This window comes from Uranotaenia lowii, chromosome 1, assembly GCF_029784155.1.
Source record: "Uranotaenia lowii strain MFRU-FL chromosome 1, ASM2978415v1, whole genome shotgun sequence".
Taxonomy (NCBI): domain Eukaryota; kingdom Metazoa; phylum Arthropoda; class Insecta; order Diptera; family Culicidae; genus Uranotaenia; species Uranotaenia lowii.
In genome coordinates, this window is record NC_073691.1 from 112,146,381 (window position 1) to 112,164,975 (window position 18,595).

General features: G+C 34.7%; 1 protein-coding gene and 1 long non-coding RNA gene across 2 annotated transcripts in view; both read left to right on the plus strand.

Moving 5' to 3' along the window:
* The window catches only part of LOC129738784 (doublesex- and mab-3-related transcription factor dmd-4), a 47,170-nt gene that overhangs the window by 19,877 nt on the left and 8,698 nt on the right, over positions 1-18,595 (plus strand). Inside the window, exon 2 of the mRNA XM_055730079.1 lies at positions 13,997-14,267. Coding sequence (XP_055586054.1) covers positions 13,997-14,267 — 271 coding nt within the window. The remainder of the gene's footprint in view (positions 1-13,996; positions 14,268-18,595) is intronic.
* LOC129738793 (uncharacterized) lies at positions 8,517-9,325 on the plus strand. Its single transcript, XR_008735642.1, has 3 exons — positions 8,517-8,644; positions 8,724-8,908; positions 9,062-9,325. It is a non-coding gene; the product is annotated as an uncharacterized LOC129738793 (long non-coding RNA).

The following is an 18,595-nucleotide window of genomic DNA, read 5'->3' on the forward strand; positions in this document are numbered from 1 at the left end:
ATTGCTCTTAGGTATTTGGTGAATTTGGTAAATTTTCAAAAAATATGGCCAAAATTTTTTGAGTGATTGGGAAAAATAAAAACTGTGACAGGAAAAATGTTGATTATAAAGACGAAGAGAATTCAGCAGCATGTAAATAATGTTAAAGAAAATTTATAAAAAAAATGTTCGAAGAATTCTGTACATCTGTTTGTGGCTGGCTTAGTCTTAGGCAAAAAGCAGATACATGTTTTTTTTTATTTTCACACTATGGAAGACCATTTGTTTATTTCAATCAGATTAGAAATCCATAAGGAATTTAATTTTGAAAAACGTACTTTATTTATTTTCAGTCAAGAATAAATCTATTGGTATGATTTCAACTTACTGAAATGAGCATCTCTGTTTTTTTTTGTTAAAACTATGTCTTATTAATTTTGAAACTATTACAATATTCGGGTAAAAAAGCCATTTACACAAGTGTCAATTATAAATAATAGAAATAGTTTCTCCTCTGAGTTCGAATTTCAAACCGTATGCTGCTTCATTACTTATCGAAACCCGTCAATGTATTTATTCAATGAGGCTGGAACAAATGTCAATTTTTTCTTTTTAAAACACAAATAAGCAAGTATCTGGACAAATAAAATATAGATTGCTAATCATTATATTTATTAATTTTTTTAAGAGGTTTACTGAATATTGAGTTTTGATAAACAAGTCAGTGGCTTAGTTACAAGATTTAACAATTGAACAGTTTTATTAACTCCACCAAAGAGCTTTTCAAAAATAACCTTGCTCAGTTTTGGAAACTATCCAACCTTTGAATGTTTTCAAATGCTTTGCACTTGCGTATCGTTTTTCTTTCCCAGCACTTCGACTTTTCAAATGCTCGGGGTATGGAAACGAAAATTGTGGTGGAAGTACCCAGTGTCTAGTTAAAACGTCCAGGTTTGTGGATAAGAAAAGGATGGATAAGAAAAGGAAAAATAACCACCACATTTTAGTTGACAAAACGTTGATCCGTTAAAGGACATGATCGCTTTCGAGGTTACTTTCCCACAGTTAAAAAGTGTTACTGAAAAGGTCAGAATTATGTCACGAATATTTCTAGCCGAAAATAGAACAATTACCGTCAAACGGGGCATCATGCAAAAGCAGGGTTAGATACAACATTTGTATACCACGACACTCATTCATTTTTATTTCAGTATACTGTAATAAAATTATCATTGAATCATAACAAATTGATGATGACATAGTTTTAACATCGTAAAAGAGTTTTTTAAAGTTTTAGATGCTCATAAAAAATTTAAAAAATCCTGCAATAGATGTACAAATTTTTACATTTTTCGATGCCGTAAAAAACTTTACCTAGTATGATGGATTGGCTCAATATCACCTACAAACTTTATATTGCTTTCATTATCCAATACCAACACTGTTGGTGTATAAATATTTTTCGGGCAATCACCAAATTTTTTTAAATAAATATTTTTATGATTCAGTTAGCTATCTGGGGCAAAATGCAACAAAATGCAAATCAGAACTAAATCTCATAAATAGCGTTTCCATATGCTAGGGCAGGGGTTTTCAGATCATTTGCTCGGCGGAGCACTTTTTAAAACCAAACATTTTGGTGGAGCACCTACATTTTTGTAAGAATGAAAAACCCGAGTTTTGAAAACTTATCGCTTAAATAAAATTGTCATCGTAGTCAATAAAATCAGTAATTAATGGCTACACTGGTTCCGCGTTAAGTCGGGATCGGTATTTTGCCATCGTTGAGATATAAACATGTGGAAAATCCAGACTCACATAGATAAGTTGTGGAAAACGGCAGAAAAATAAGTTTTGCTTTATCGGACAAAATTTCAAATTTATTTTTCAGTCGACACCAATACGACTTTTTAAATACGAATCTTTCAAACTGATGTCATATCTATCAACCATTCATATTCTTGCGATGGTAATGATTCTGGTTTCTTTGACATAAAAATAGGCTGATTTACGCATTTAAAGTTTTCGATCTTTTTATTATTTTATGATATTCTTCGGGGAATTTTGCTAGAAGCTGTTCAACAAATCCTGCGACAAAACATTGTAATTGTAATTGTAAATGACTTCATTAGACACGTGGGCCTGTTAGTCAAGTTCACACCAAGGAATACAAAAATAAATTTATCAACGAAAAGTTTTGTGATTGTCATAATTCTTGGAAATTTTCGGATGATAACTTCAAGGTTATTTCTGATCGAATGCTTCTTAAATTCGGAAAGCTCTCCAGGTTGCGCTTTTTGAGCGACTCTGCCCAGAATTTGATTTTTCTCTTAATAGTCATGTTAATCGATAGTCATTTTAATCGAAGATTGTTATTTCTTTACCTTGCATTGAAAAACTGAAGTCATTCTTAATTCAAACAGGCGAGACAACGTTTTCCTACGAAATAACCAGCGATCTTCGGTATGAAGTAGTAGCGTGGAATGTTGGCTTACCATCTCTTCGCATAACGCCTTGAATAACCCTGAATTTTTCGGTCGAGCCTTAATAAAGTTGATTATTTTTATGCTTTCGTCCAAGACTTCCTTCAAATATGATGATAGTTTCTTCATAGCGAGTGTATGTCGATGAAGGGTGTAATTGGTCTTTTGGTCTTTCTTTGATTTTGGTAACGACTCTAGCAGTACCGTAAACTGGGGGAACTTTGATCACTTTTTTCATTCATTTTTGAATATTTTGGAAGCGGTTGCTTTTTCGTAACACCTAAAAGCTTTAAAACACTTACTGAAGTGAGGAGTATGAAACATGATCATTGATTGCAGTAAATTCAAACGACATTGGTGGTAATAATTAAATGTTTGTTACAAAACCAGACTTCGAGTTTCGGGGTAACTTTGATCACTATGGTTTTTACGTATCTCAACTTCTCCAAATTTATTGTTTTGATGCCATTTAGCAATGAAGGCTCAAAACATCGAAAACAGTAATTTTTTGTTTGGACTCAATTGAATTTTTCAACGTTTTCTTTCAAAAACAAATATACTCAAAAGATGGACAATGTTGCTGCATACATTTAGGGGCAAAAATTATAAACATTTTTCAATATTTTTCGGCCTCAAAAACAAATGAAATTTCACCTTCATGCAATTCCCTAAGTCCTCGCACTGTTCCCATGTTCTTTTTTTTCTTCAAACTGAACCGTTTCATAGGGTTTTTAGCCAATTTTTCTATACGGGCTTATTCGTGGAAATGACCGTTTTTTTTCAATATCGAAAAATGATCATCAAATGACCATAAAAATAACACTTGAACTAAACTTAAACCAAGAAAAACGTTGAACTTTCACATGAAACAACCAATTTGCTCCTAAATGCTTTAATTTGATCAGGAGAGATGTTTGTTTGTGAGGCTTCCAAAAACCAGGTATTTTAAGATTTTGAAATTATATTTCAAGAAACATTAAAAACATCCTAATAAAAACCAAATTTAGCTCATTTGTAACTCAATTTATAGACTTTCAAACGTAGTAACCGGTTTTCAGATATCTTAACTTTATACTTAGTTAACGATGATTATGTGCAAAAAATTCATGTTGATCAAAGTTACCCCGCTGATCAAAGTTCCCCCAGTTTACGGTACTTCCAACTATAGCTTTCGCACCGTCCATGCATACATCAATGCAATTTCCCCATGGAATATTGTTGTCTGTAACATAATCATCAATTATTTAGCATGAAAATTTCAGCCCTCGACGTGGAATTTAGCAACGGTTTGCAAAGGAGCAAATCTTCTTCGGAACGTTCAGAACCTTGATTGCGAACAAATATCATCAGAATTGCTAATCCTGCTACATCTGTGGATTCGTCAAGCTGCATGTTGAATTTTGAAGTTCTCAATCGCTTTCAACATCTCCAGCCATGTCACAAATTCGCCTAAAAACCGTGTTGTTAGACATGGGAATCGAATTTACCAATTCCACTGTTTTATTATCAACCATGATACGGACGACTTCTGTTCGATCAAAGCAGTGCATTTTGACAATTCACCATTCTATGCCAACATCCCTGCAGGGATTCACCCGCCAGTAAAAACAAAGTAAACAAAATTTATTTGTTCAAACTATATGCCTTGTGATTTTTTTCTCATGTTTCGATAAAAATGAAACGATAAAAAATATCAGAGTTTTTCAAAGTTGATGTATGATTTTCGTTGCGAACATCGCGGAGCACTTTCAAAAGCTTGGCGGAGCACCAAGTGCTCCGCGGAGCACGATCTGAAAACCCCTGTGCTAGGGTATGATTGTTTTGCATTATTCGTTTGTTAACATCAATATTTCATCCATCCTAAGATTTATTTACATGATTTAAGATAATAGAATATTTTGTAGTATTTTATGTAGTATACCCCTAAATGTATGCAGCAGATTAACACTTTTTTCTCAAAAACATTTTTGACAGAAAAAATGTAAAATTGATTTCGAACAAAACTAAAAATAACTGCAATTGGTGGTTTATGCGTTAAATATAGATTTTCAAACGTTTTCATTTGATTTTCCATTAATTCCAGAGTTTGTTGCAACTTACCATTTTTTCTTAGTAAGGTGAAAATCGCATGTTTTTGTAAATTTAAAAATAACTGGTAAAACCAATAATTTTTCTGACTACGTCAATTTAGTGTCCCATCAACCTTAAAACTTCTGATGTACAAGAGGTATGACTATCTGTAAGCATTAAGATTTTAGAAGCCATTGAAGTTGAAAAGTGTTGCATGTTGCCCCATTTGACGGTATTGAAAATTTTCATCTGTGGACCCAATAAAAATTTTTTTTTTTAGAAAACCATCAAGTATTGTAAACATGCATAAATAAGAAAACACTTTATGATCAACTTGAAAATAAATATTGGCTTTTTCAGGCCTTTTCAAAAAATTAATCAGACGTTTCTGGTACTAGCGCTTAAAACAACTCTGGATATCGGTTAATAAAGAAAACCAATCTGCTGTCATGCTTAAAGAAATTTCATTAAGCGTGAGGTGCAAGCTTTACACTGAAAATCGAAAATACCCAAACTTGAGAACTGCCACCCGCCAAACCTATGTTCAAGATTGACAACTTAAGTTTGTGAAAAAATCGCAGCTTGCCAATAAGCCAAACTTGTCCTTCAAGCGAAGAACTATTTTTTTGGGGGGTTTTTGTTGTAAGCGCATCTGATTCTGTTACCTCCATCATGGCAGATTTAGGTTTGGGGGGTAAGTTCAAAGCGAAGAACTGTTTTTTTTGGGGGATAACTTTTATTCCCGCTTCATTCGCAGAAAGTCTCACATATACGATGATGTAGCTGCCTCTCTCAACAATTCTCCGGTGGTCGAGCGGTTAGCATCCTGAGATGGTAATCGCAAAGACATTGCAGGTATGGGTGTGATTCCTGTACCTGGCGATATTTTTTTTTATTTTGATTTCCATTTTATTGTGGTATCAGATTTTGGGGGATGAGTTCTCCTTTAAGAGCTTAACTTTGAGCTATGCCACCAATAGCCAAACCTGTAGGGAGGGAGTTTCATTCGGGTTGGCGGAGAAAGTTCTCAAGTTTGGGTATTTTCGAGGTTCAGTGTATCCTTTTCGCACGCCCGAAACCATCACGAAGTTATACATGCGCATGGGTCGATTCACGATGACGTATTCTCCCTTTTGTGGTGACAGTTCGCACGTCCTGTTTACAAAATTTAACGAACGAGAAATGGGGTACGGCGTGTATGGAGTTTTTCGTGTAGCTGCACGGTCAAGAAATTTAACTCAAAACTCAGTTTGAGGATAGCAAAAAACCAAGTTCCATTTTCTGAATTAAATTTAGCGCATTTTTTGGTTTCTCATGTTTATCTCTTTGGAAATGAACAGAAAGTTGAAAATTCGTAAAAATTTCGAAAGGGAGGTTTGTTTATTAAAATGTTTCCACATGTTTTCAAAACCCTTCTTCAACACATTTCCTCTGGACCAACCCACTTTGTATTGAATATTCTGGGAAAGCGCGTCTACATTGAAACGAAAAATCCCATCGAATGTCCAAATGTAGAAACTTCTGAAGAATTCGAATGTGCCGAATCGATTGTACGAAGAAATTTTCTGTTATTTTGACCGGAAACTGTAAACAAATGCACATACTTGTACGACAACACTATTCAGGGACATAAGAATCCAAGAACCTCATGGCATGGCTGAACTATTATAAATTTATACGATATGATATTTTCGAGGAATAAAAATAGCGTCAGATAGTTAAACCACTAATCACACTGACATAAGACTTAAAACCAAATTCCTCTCAGTTTTTGGCTAGAAGCCTCCTATCGTCGGTATTGCGCGCCAGCAATTCGAACATGAAAATTTCTGGTATCGACATTCTCGTTGATTTTCGAGTGTCCAGTCAGTGTGGTCAGTGGTTTAACTTTTATAGGTTTAAGTCCATTTATTCCAGCTGGATTTACAAACAAATGGATTGATTTTTCATTACTTGATACTTAAAACATCCAGTTTATCTTTCAAATTATTCTTTATCCCAAAATTGAGCTGAGAACTTTTGCTAAAAACGTGTGAAAGAGAATTCAATGAGAACCCAAATGTTTGCTTTGTTTCCTCAGCGTGTAGAATTGAAAAATAAGGGCTGTCCCAACGGTAGATGCAAAACACGGGTTTCGACCACGCAAAAACATTTCGGCTGGCACCGGTGGCGTATATTGCTGTTTTAGCACAGTTATCGATTTCTAAATTCCCAACAGTTATACGTCTTCGTTCCAAATTCATGCAAATTTGGAACAGGATTTCAAAATATACGACAGACCGATTTAGTTCACGGTGAGAAAATTTTAGCCAACAATGATTTCTTTCACACATGTTTGGGTAACATTGGGTGTGATAATAGTTTCTTTTTGAGATATTATTTGAATGTTTTTTTTTTCGCTTCAACCAGCCTATACGTTACATGAATTGAGAAAAGATGTTAATAAAAACCATATCAAGTATAAATAATAGATGTCACATTATTCTCGATTTAATATAATTAAATAAAAAGCTTTTCATTTAGGCTCGACGAATTAGTGAATCCAGTCAGCGTTCTAAAATTTGAAAAAAATAAACGAAAAGAAAATTTAAATACTTTTCGATGAGGTAAAATAAATGTTTATTGTTTGTTCTATAATTTTTGTTTTATTTGAGATATTGAAAGATTTTTATTTTCGTATGGATTGCTCGGAGTTTTCGTCAATATCAGCATATTTTTCTGTATCCATACATAAATTTACAAATAGTGAAACAAGTTTTTGTCAAACAAAAATGTCGACAAATCAAAGGAAAATTTCCTTTGACTTTGGGATGAACATTTCTCGTTTCCTTTATCAATGTCAGCAATAACTTGAAAAAAAATTGCTTTTTCATTTCATTTCAACAAAACCTTATTCCATTGATTCAAAGCAATTTGATTGAATTAATTGAATAATTTTTTAAATTGACCTTTTTTCCTCGTTGTGTAGTCATTTTTGCTTTTAAATTAATGATATCCTGGTAGAATAGTTGAAATCATTGTTCTGTCAAAAAGAATATTCGTAGAATTAATTTTAAGACAATTAACCGTGAAACTCAAAACTTATGCAATTTTTCTAATAAAATGGGTTTTTTCTTCTCAATTATTGAGTGTCTGCAAGGAAAGTGTTTCCGTTTTAAATTTGCTCCAGCACCGGTGGGGAGTGGGTGTTTTAGCCGATTCTAAAATTTCAAATTGTGCTTAAACTGGTATACTTAAAACCAATATTTACGCCTGAACCGTTGCAGGTGCTCTAAGGAATTAAAACAGGAATCGCGAAATGTCAAAATCAGTGAGGCCAGGCAGTGCGTGAATCGACCTATAGGTCGATTCACGCACTGCCTGGCCTCACTGGTTTTGACATTTCGCGATTCCTGTTTTGATTCCTTATTTTCCAATTCTGCACGCTGAGGAAACAAAGCAAACATTTGGGTCCTCATTCAATTCTCAATCACACGTTTTTAGCAAAAGTTTTCAGCTCAATTTTGGGATAAAAATAAACTTAAAAAGAAAATTAGATGTTTCAAGTATCAAATAATAAAAATTCAATCACACTGACTGGACACTCGATTTCGATTTTTGGCGCGGCTCGAAAATTAACGAGAATGTCGATACCAGTAAAATTTTCATGCTCGAATTGCTGCCGCGCAATGTCGACGATGGGAGGCTTCTAGCCAAAAACTGAGAAGAATTTTGTTCTAAGTCTTATCCCGAATAGCAAAGACCGTGGTATTAATTATAATCGAACAATGATATTCAATATAACAATAAACATCATCGTTATTTCTCAATACTTATCAACCGCTTTTTATTTTGAAATCACCATAATATTTAAAGTCACCGTGAAGTTTATCGTTAATTTAAAATATTTCATAGTTGTCGAAAATACCAAAAGCACGGTATCACAATAATTTTCCTGTGATTTTTATTGTTACTGTGCACTTCATGGTAAAATTGAGATCCAAACCAAAACGAACGTAGGTAAACTTTTGCTTTTTCTACCTATTCTCAATTCTTCGTGTAGCCATTTTCGAAAATAAACAACAATTATTGCGGTAAATTTTCTCTGCAGGCAAGAGGACCTATCTGGGATGGTGAGTATACCTTTTTAAAGTGTTTGTCTTTTTAAGGAACCGTATTTTGCACATAAGTATATTCAATTTATTTTTCTAGGTTCCCAAGGCTATATCGCTTGTGCTAATGGTAAAATTACCACCCGATCGGCGGAAATGGAAGTAGAAAACAAGCCGTCGGAAAGGTGCTGTGCTTTGACCCTCAATAGGATGGACTCAGAGGATGATCACTGGAAAAAGATCCGTATCAAGCGGTTGATATCGCGGAGTCCGGGAGGATCTATCGTAAGTATTCTTTTTTAGTTTTTCTTATCGGAGCAAGCAAAAATGATGCATAAATACTTAGTACCGTGCGAATGAAATTACGCTCGAAATCCATTTTCATAGAATAGTTTTTCTCCGTTTTATCATATCATTCGTTTCCTATTTTTTTTGCAGGCTGGTGGATTCTGTGCATGAAAAGCAGCTTCCGGGCAACCATGACGTCCACGAATTTTGGCGTCACGCACCACTCGCAGCAGGTCGGTCGGAGCTGCTCTCAAAGCCAATCAGGAAACCATCAGCTAACGAGACCGTCGTCATGAACGAGCTCAAGCATCGGGAGTAAGCCTGAAAATAAATGTTACAGCAGGCGTAGCCCAGATTCCGATCACTGTGCAAGCTTTTTTTAAAATTGTGAAAAACAGTTATGTGAAAATTTGTTAAAAGGAAGAAAATGAAAGTGCTTTACAACATTAATAAAATGTGTTCTTTTGAATAAGTGCATTTTTTTAATAAGTGACTTGCAATAGAAATTAGTTAATCAGTTTGTTAAAGTTATTCCTTTTTGGGGAATATTATTCTTGATTGGTCGTGTTTTGTAGTAAACACGTAGTAAGCACGACTAAAGAAGTATAATATTTCTCAAAACAAGGAATAACTTTAACAAACTGATTAATTTTGATTGAATTATTTCGAAAAAAACAAAATAAAATATCATGATAATATCGTGATTTTCATCATTGTTGAAACGATGAAAATACAATCAATTACAATAAATTTCACGGTTCCCATTAGAAAAACCGGAAGCTGTAATAACCATGAACTAAATTGTTTTGTGATTTCAAATGTATGGAAAAAAGTTGATTTTTTCATGGTTAAGTTGCTTAACAACCCCCTTTTTTCATGGTAATTTTTGCCAAAACCATGGATTTCATTGTCAAAAACGATGAATTTCACAGTACATTCAAGGTTTCAGAACCATGATATATTTTGTAAGTACCATTTTATACATGGTAGAGTGAAAATGAAAATCATGGTTTTTTCACCTTACTTTTCTATTCGGGATGTCAGTGTGATTAGTGGTCAAACTATCTGACATTATTTTTATTCCTCGAAAATATCATATCGTACAAATTTATAACACTGCAGACTTTACATTCGGAATGTTAATTGGAGAATTTTCACTCTGTTGTGGTATGAGCCTACTTTGTTGAATGATTCAACTGAATCAAAGCAATCGAAAGATTCCTTTTAATTCAACCACGGTAACCACCGTGGTTGAATTAAAAGGAATCTTTCGATTGCTTTGATTCAGTGGAGAATTTTCCTATATTGGATTCTTCTGTCAACGAATTTTGTTGTCGTACAAGTATGTGCATTTGTTCACAGCTTCCGGTAAAAATAACACATGAAGCTTCCGGACAATCGATTCGAAACATTCGAATTCCTTAGATGTTTCCACATTTGGACATTCGATAGGGTTTTATGTTTCAAGTAGACGCGCTTTCCTAGAATATTCAATGTAAACTGGGTTGGTCCATTATAAATGAGTTGAAGAAGGGTTTTGAAAACATGTTGAAACATTCTAATAAACAAACCTTCTTTTCGAAATTTTTACGAATTTTCAACTTTCTGTTCATTTCCAAAAAGATAAACATGAGAAACCAAAAAATGCGCTAAATTTAATTAACAAAATAGAACTTGGTTTTTTGCTATCCCTTAACTGAGTTTAAAGTTAAATTTCTTGACCGTGCAGCTACACGAAAAATTTCGCCGCACCCCATTTCTCGTTCGTAAAATTTTGTAAACAGGACGCGCGAACTGTCATCACAAAAGGGAACATACGTCATCGTGAATCGACCCATACTACTGTTACCTATACCTATACTCAATCCAAGCATATTTTTAAGCAGCTATTGAATTCTGATGCACGCGTAAAAATGGTAATGTCAATGTTAAGATATTTTGACACATGAAAAAGTTATATTTTATCTAAATTGAGTTAAAAAAATGTGACCACTTAAAGGATGATTTTTTCCGCTTGAGGGGGGGGGGGGCGGGGGTGATAACCCCAATTACCCCTCCCGTAGATCCGCGCATGAGCATTCAGTTTTGACAGATTAACAGTGATGATCTATGGCGGCATCCATAAATAACGTAACGCAAAAAATGCACTTTTTTGATCCCCTCCCCCCCGTATGTCACAAATCGTAACGTTTCGACGAACCCCCCTCTTAAAATTACGTAACGCTGATAATTACCCCCCCCCCCCCCTCCTATCTTCTCATGTTTTTAAATACTGATTTTCGATGGTAAAAAAAGATTTTAACATGCATTTTTTGACCGTCCTTCAAAACGGAATCGATATCTATTCAAATCGCTTCTTAGTACTCATTTATCATAACTCTCTAATAAAATAAATTAATTGCCTTATTACGAGTTGATCTGTGCTTGTTAACTGATGATATACCTTGTTTACTTATTTTGTTCAAGGTGCATTATTTGTTATGCAAAATATACTCCATTTAGTAATATTCGCCGGAATAACCAAAATTGCATTTTTAAAATCAATTGAGAAAAATAATAAAATTTCCGTTTTAAGATTGGATTGAGTTCTTGAGAGTAAATGTACCTATTACTAGGTTTTTCAACGGTTATTTCACGAATATCTAATGCACATTTTATGGAGTCTATCTCAGAATCTTTAAAGAGGAAAGGTTAAAAACCAGTTTCAATCTTGTTGAAGCTTACAAATTTTAAGCTGATATTGGTTTGCTTATTATTCTGCAAAAAATTGCATGAAATTTAGAAAAAGCTGCAATTAAACTGAAACTTTCAAGTAAAAAATCGTTACGTAACGATGAGTATACCTCCCCCCCTCCCCTACGTCACAATTCGTAACGCTCGAGCTTACTCCCTCCCCCCCCTAGGAGCGTTACGTAATTTATGGATGCCCCCTATTTGCTATTTTCAAAAACGGCTTTAAGGGCATTTAGCCGGATCGGCGAATTCAGCAACACATCCAGGTGTACGTTTTCTTCAATTCGCTTCATTTTTCCCATTTACCAAATGCTTGCGTTACAGAATGCCTGAATATGAGGGGAGGATTGAAGTTGTTAAGGATGAATCATCCGATAGGATGGAAATCCCAGAAAAAAATAACGCCTGACGAGATTTTAAACCTCTCAAATCAGTAGATTTAAAAAAAACCAAAAGCATACCGAAAAATAATTGAAAATTCGATTGAGTAAAATATATCCTTGATTACTGATAAATTAACGAACCTGCATGAAAATAAATTTTAAATCGACAACACTTTAGAAAAAATAAATTTTACAATTTTAAGAAATTGGAATAGATAAGATTACAACTTCATTTTTATTGAACGTTGTGTCGTGATCGATGGCCTCGTTGCTCTCGTCAAACCAGGGATCCATTATTCGTCACCAATTTTGTCACGTTTTTTCAGGGCTTGATTTGAGCACACACCAATTGACATCCGTTCCTTAATACAGCTTTGTTCAAACTCGATTTCTCTCAACTAAGCTTTTATTACACTTTCTCTGATTAGTTCTCTTTTTATTCTCTTAAATTAAACTGTTATAAAATCAGAGTTCTTTTTTTTGCATATTGAGGAGATGGATTTTTTTTATTTTGTCACTGCTGTATCTATTATATTTTTGACTGATAGAAATCATCACATATTTTATATTCAAGTATATTGATCTTCTTTTACATAATTCTTAGCATCTACTTACTACACGTTGCTTGTGATATAGCTCAGTTGGCCAGTCTGTTGTCTCCTGAGCCGATGTCTACGATTTCGAGCCCAAGAGTAAACATCGAACACAGTTGTACCGGATAAGTTTTTCAATAACGATCCGCCAACTGTAACGTTGATAAAGTCGCGAATGCCACCAGGATGGTAAAACGACTATAATCGAAAAAAAACATATTTAATAAGTTACTGGAGAAAGTCTATGAGTATTTTTATATTAAAATTTGAACTCATTATACAACTTTGTCGAAGAGTGCGATACGATTTGACTTATTCTCCAAGAAATATCGAAGACTAATTTGCATTATTAAAATTCTTCAAAATTCCCGTACTTTGCAGCATTGGGAAAAATTAACATAAAGAAAACTTCTATAACTTTCTTCTCAAGAGTCGAAAATACTCGTGGTCTTTGTTGATCTTTAAATAAGCACCTTTATTTTTCGTAATGTTCTATAGTTTTGTCAAAAAAGTGCACCATATTTTTCAAATAAATTTTTACCTATCTTTCGTCGGAATAGCGTGATGTGGAGAACGTGGGGAGCCCGAGAAAATTGGAGAACGGTTGCTATGAACCGAGTGAATTTTAGGAATTATGTTCGTCAAGTTATGTCGTGAGACGGAATACTATGTAAATAATCGTCGGAATATTGAAAAACATCATTCTTTCATCGGAATTTCAAAACTATTTCGAGTCTTTCGTCGGAATTTCAAAAACTGATCCGAGTCTTTCATCAGATTTTTTTGAACATACATAATATACAGTCACAGTCCCGTTCATAGTTGTACGCGTACTGTCACTTCGACTTTGAACTACCATAACTTTTTACTTTGATTATATGTTTTGATCAAATTGTATGCGAAAGATAAATCAACTATCACACCATTATATCACAAAATTTGAGCTTTCTAAAATTTGTGTGGTCTCATGACTGGTCTGAGATACAGTAATTCCTCGAAATTCGGACTTTTTGAACTTTTACCATTCAACCTTCAATATCTCATAAACTACGATACACTTTCTAATAAAATGTTGCAAAGTGATTTTTGAAATATAAAGTAAGGTTATCTGAAGTTTATGAAAAGTTCTATCGATGGGATCAAAAGTTACGCGAAGTGCAATATTTCAGGCTTAGTTCATGCGATTTCTATAGAAATTTGGGAAAATGTTGGAAAATCATATTTTATGTTCAGTGAATCTATTTCAATAAAAAAAAAACTTATATGAAACTTGCTAAGCTTTAAAGAAAATTTTCTCTTTTTTTTTAAATAAATACCACTTTCTACCTGGCGACAAATTCAATAATCAGCTAGGTACTTGTTTCTTCCATTTTCAGGTAGCCTTGAAACGCCAGCAAGCAGTAGAAGATGCCATTGCTCTTAGATTAGCGTCTTCGGAAATGGGAACTCAGCTGGAGGCACTTCCACCGGGAAAAATCTACGGAATGACAGTGACCGAGCCATGTTCATCGCCGAATCTTCTTCAGGGGCCAACTTCCACTTCATCTATGGACATCTCATCATCTACGTCACCGAGTAATGCAAAAAACGAAATGGAACCGATTGAAATTTCCGTGACATCGCCAGATTCGGCAGATAAACCCGAAGGTTTGTTATTTAACAGAAAGTAATTATTTTAGTGAATAACGCCGTTCACTAGCAGTTTTATTTTAATTGATTTTTTTAACATTCTCATGTCATATAAAATAAGGAATCCGATGTGAAGCTAACTTATAAGTATAGCTATAGCCCTAACATTTCATATTTAGTAGTTGGCCGGTGCTGAACGAAAATTTTGTACCGTCAAATGGGACTAAAAAGTGCTAAAAAGGACATCGCTTTTCACCGATAAGGCTGATTATTAAGTAACAATAATAAATGGTTAAGAGTTTGGTTATATATTTTGGTTATATTATTACAAAAATGTCACAGAAATTTCACTGGAATGTCACAGAAATTGAACCGATTTGTTACAAAAATGTCACAGAAATGTCCCAGAAATATCACAAAAATGTCACGGTACTATCACAAAAATTTCGACGAAATGTGACAGAAATGTTACAGAAATTTCGAATAAACGACACATAAATGGTAAGCGGGCCACATACTACACAACATTTGTACAAATGCGATGAAATTCGATGACATTTTGTCGCTGTGAACACGATTTGCATCGTGAATGGCACTGCTTGAATGAGCGCCCAAACGGTTGAAGTAAAATCGGTCGGGATTGAAATATTTTGTACAAATCATCCTCCTAGCCGGGTGGAGATGGTTTTTTTGTTGCTGTTTTTGCAATCGTTTGTGTTCGCATGAAATATGTTTGTATCGTGTGTGGGCGATCTTAGAATCAAACAATCGTCGTGTAATCATAATGTATCGAATTTGTATGTCAATGGCCCGCTTTACAGAAACTTCAAATAAAGGCCACAGAAATGTCACAATAATCAATTCAAGCATCACTTCCGTCTGTACCGTTGAGCCGCCAACACGTACGCCGGAGAATCGTATATCGTTGCTGTGTACCTGCAGGAAAGTTTACATTATTTATTTTATCCTTACCTGTTTTTCAATCAGCACTTTTCAATGCTAAAATTATTTTCATTTTCTTTTATTCATATTTTTTGCTTTTCTTTCCAGCATGGGGAAGTCATTGGCCGGCTCGAGAGCGGGAAGAAAACGGATTGCCGAACCTAATTCAGGTCCATCGTCCAAAAAAGTTAAAATTTCCAATTCATTCGATGTCCTTCATTACATCGGTGATAAGGAAATATTCATATTTAATTCTGATAAGAGTAATAAGAAACCTTCTTCTTCTTATACTCTTAAAAATGAAAAGGTTCCACCAATTACGGTCACGATTTCAGACTTCAATGCCTTTCGAAAAGAAATCGTCACTTCCGTCAAGGATGTAAAGATTTCTTTTCAGATCGGTCGAAGGGGAACTGCTCGTATATTGGCGCAATTTTTAATGATTTCCAAAAAAATTTAAATTTTTTGAATAATAAAAAACACATTTTTTTACGTACGACACTAAAAGTGATCGTCCTTCCAAAGTTGTACCTCGTGGTCTCACCGGCGATCAGACACCGGATGTCATCTTCCGAACACCCTACTTTAGGGGTTTGCTGGGTGCACTTGGCTAACGCTGCTGCTGGGCACAATCAGGCCACCAGATTGCACTTCATCCGATAAAAATATACGGTGTGGCTCCAACCAACAAACCGTGGTAGAGTGGATGTCGGCTCTCTCCGTTCCGAGATGCGTTCACCGGGTTGTCCTGGCTGCGTTTTTCTGGTTTCGACCGGATGTGTGCGCTTTAGCGTCCGACTAGTTTCCGAGAAATCGTTGCGGCACTTCCAACCGACAGCTGCCGATGCAGGAGTTTTGGTCCAGTTCTGTTAAATTGCCGCGGTGATATCTTCCGGCGCAGAAAACAGTAGCACATTCGCGGGAAAATCGAAAAAACGCGATGGCAATTAACAGATTCCGAAGCGAAGAATCCTGAGTTGCAGTTTTCCTTGTTCGTTTTTCACCTTTTCTTGTTTTGTTTACACTCAATTTCAGCTGTAAACAGAGCTGGGCGATGATGACAGGTACACGCAAAGAATAAAACAGCAACAAATGGTTTAAAAATAAGTTTATGTTACAAGCTTCTTCTCCTCCTTCCTATTTTTCGTCTTCACACGTCAGACCGGCAAACAATCTGCCTTTTCGCGGTCAGCCTCGGCCTACTTTAGAATTACGACTTGGTAATGCTCGAAGTGATTTTAATGTTACCTGTGCTGATTCAGCGCCACGGACTCGTTGTTTAACGTTCTTAGAGGTGGTTGAAAATGGGTTGCCTTCTGGTATTTCTAATTCAGGTATAACTAGGCTTACCAGAATTAAATTTCGGGAAGAAGGACATTTAGCTCAGAATACTATGAAAAAGTAGCAGTTTTTTCAATCTGAAGTAGGACGAAAAGTAGAACGTTTTATTTTGTGATTTTTATTTAAAAAAAAGTTTTTACAAAAAATTTTAACAATAAAAGATTATATCGCAACAAATGGAGATCAAAAACGTTTTTATCACATTTTTAAGTAATTTTTATTTTAAATTCAATATTTCATCGTTATTATTTATTTTCATAATGGATTTATTTTATTTTATTTATTTTGTTCTGGAGCATATTTCTCTGAAGAGCCGATTTTTTCTAGCAACTTTTCATTTTTCAACATATAAGAATGGAACTCTGAACACAAACTTAATTTCGAAATGCTGATGTGAATTAATAGAAATTTAGTTTACACCTGAAATTATCTCCCTCATTTAATTCCCCGGTTTGTGAATCTCGGGTAAATCTTTGATTCTGGGGACGATAGGGGCTGATACTTTCAATGCGATCGGCGCAAACCCCAGGATAGGCCCACACTCCTTTAGTGTTTTTTTTATCTACTTTCTTCACCATTTATGGCAAAGGATTTACCAGAAATTTTCTGATTTGATAGAGACCCTCATCGATCTTACTTTGAATTAACTGATTGTATTTAATCAGTTTTAATCAAAATAACTACTGAGTTACCCTTATCCGCCTTCACAGAAACACCGGTTTCTTTTTGAGCTCTTTAACCTTCCCATGCCGTTCGCAAAATATCTGTAAAAAAAAATTCGGGACTATTTGACCTGCAGTTTGTTATCGCTCCCCTGGCCACAAATAATAACCGATTTTGATGATATTATATTCGTTGTTAAGGTAATTTTATCTAGTTTCTCAATGTTATGAAATTAAGTCAATATGTTTTAGGAAATTACCGGTAGTCCATTCCGAATGAAAAAAGTCCATAAAAAGAGCTCTTTTTGAAATGCTTATAACTTCTAAACGATTTATTGTTTTGAACAAACTTAACGATTTTCGAAATTGTTAAGAATTTACCTTTCTACAGATGTACAAATATGTGGGGGTCCAGTGGAAGGTTTGGCCGCTATTCCAGAACTTCCGGTAGAAAAAATTCTTACTTCAAAAAAGACACCCAATTTAGGCTTTGCATCGCTGTATCTCGCTTACCAATGGACCGATTCTCAAAATTAAAATTTTAGTTTTTTTTCGTCAACGCTATTATTATTTTCATAGAACAAACTTTGTTTCTTAAAAAATCAGTTTTTCAGTATATCTGAATGAAACTAACAACTTTTCTGACATTTTTCAACTCTCGCTTTGGTTGATGGGATCTCGGGGTTTTGTCATGGTGATTTCTCGGAAATTTCCACTAAAACTGTCCACTTTTTATATACCAAGAGATTCATTAGAATCTGCCCTTTCGATTGGTATACTTTTTGTGAAGTTTTCCAAAAATTTGTAACAACATTTTTCCAATATACTGAAACCTGTCAGATTTCAACCAGTCCAGCACACATTTTCAGACGGTTGGCGTACTATTTTAGCACCCCTTCGCGTAGTCTCAAGAGAAACGAAATCCTTCAGCTCTCCTGTCGCTCACCAAACTTACCTCCCAGCAGCAACAGGAGGAATCGTCATGCCGCGTGGCTTGTAGATTGAATTTTGATTGATTTTGCTCATGCCGATACCTACGTAATGAATGTTTTATTGTAGGATCGTCATTGATTTGCTAATAAATATTTATCATAACCAATGAAGTGCTTCAAACTTTCTTTCAGTTGTATCACCTACTTGTCTTATTCGAATATTTTTGAAAAGTATTATTTTTTTCACTAAATTCCGTCAAGCATTATATTTAAAATACAAGTGAAACTTGAAAATAAGGGAAGATGATATCTTCGATGTCCCGAGATTAAGCTCTGCTGCCAAAAATCTTTAAAGCACACTATTCATCCTCTTGAATCCATGATTTTTTCCGGCCTCGATTAAAGCTTTATCTAAAGTTAATACTAAAATACTAAAATACTAAATCCATATCATTATAAAATAGAATTG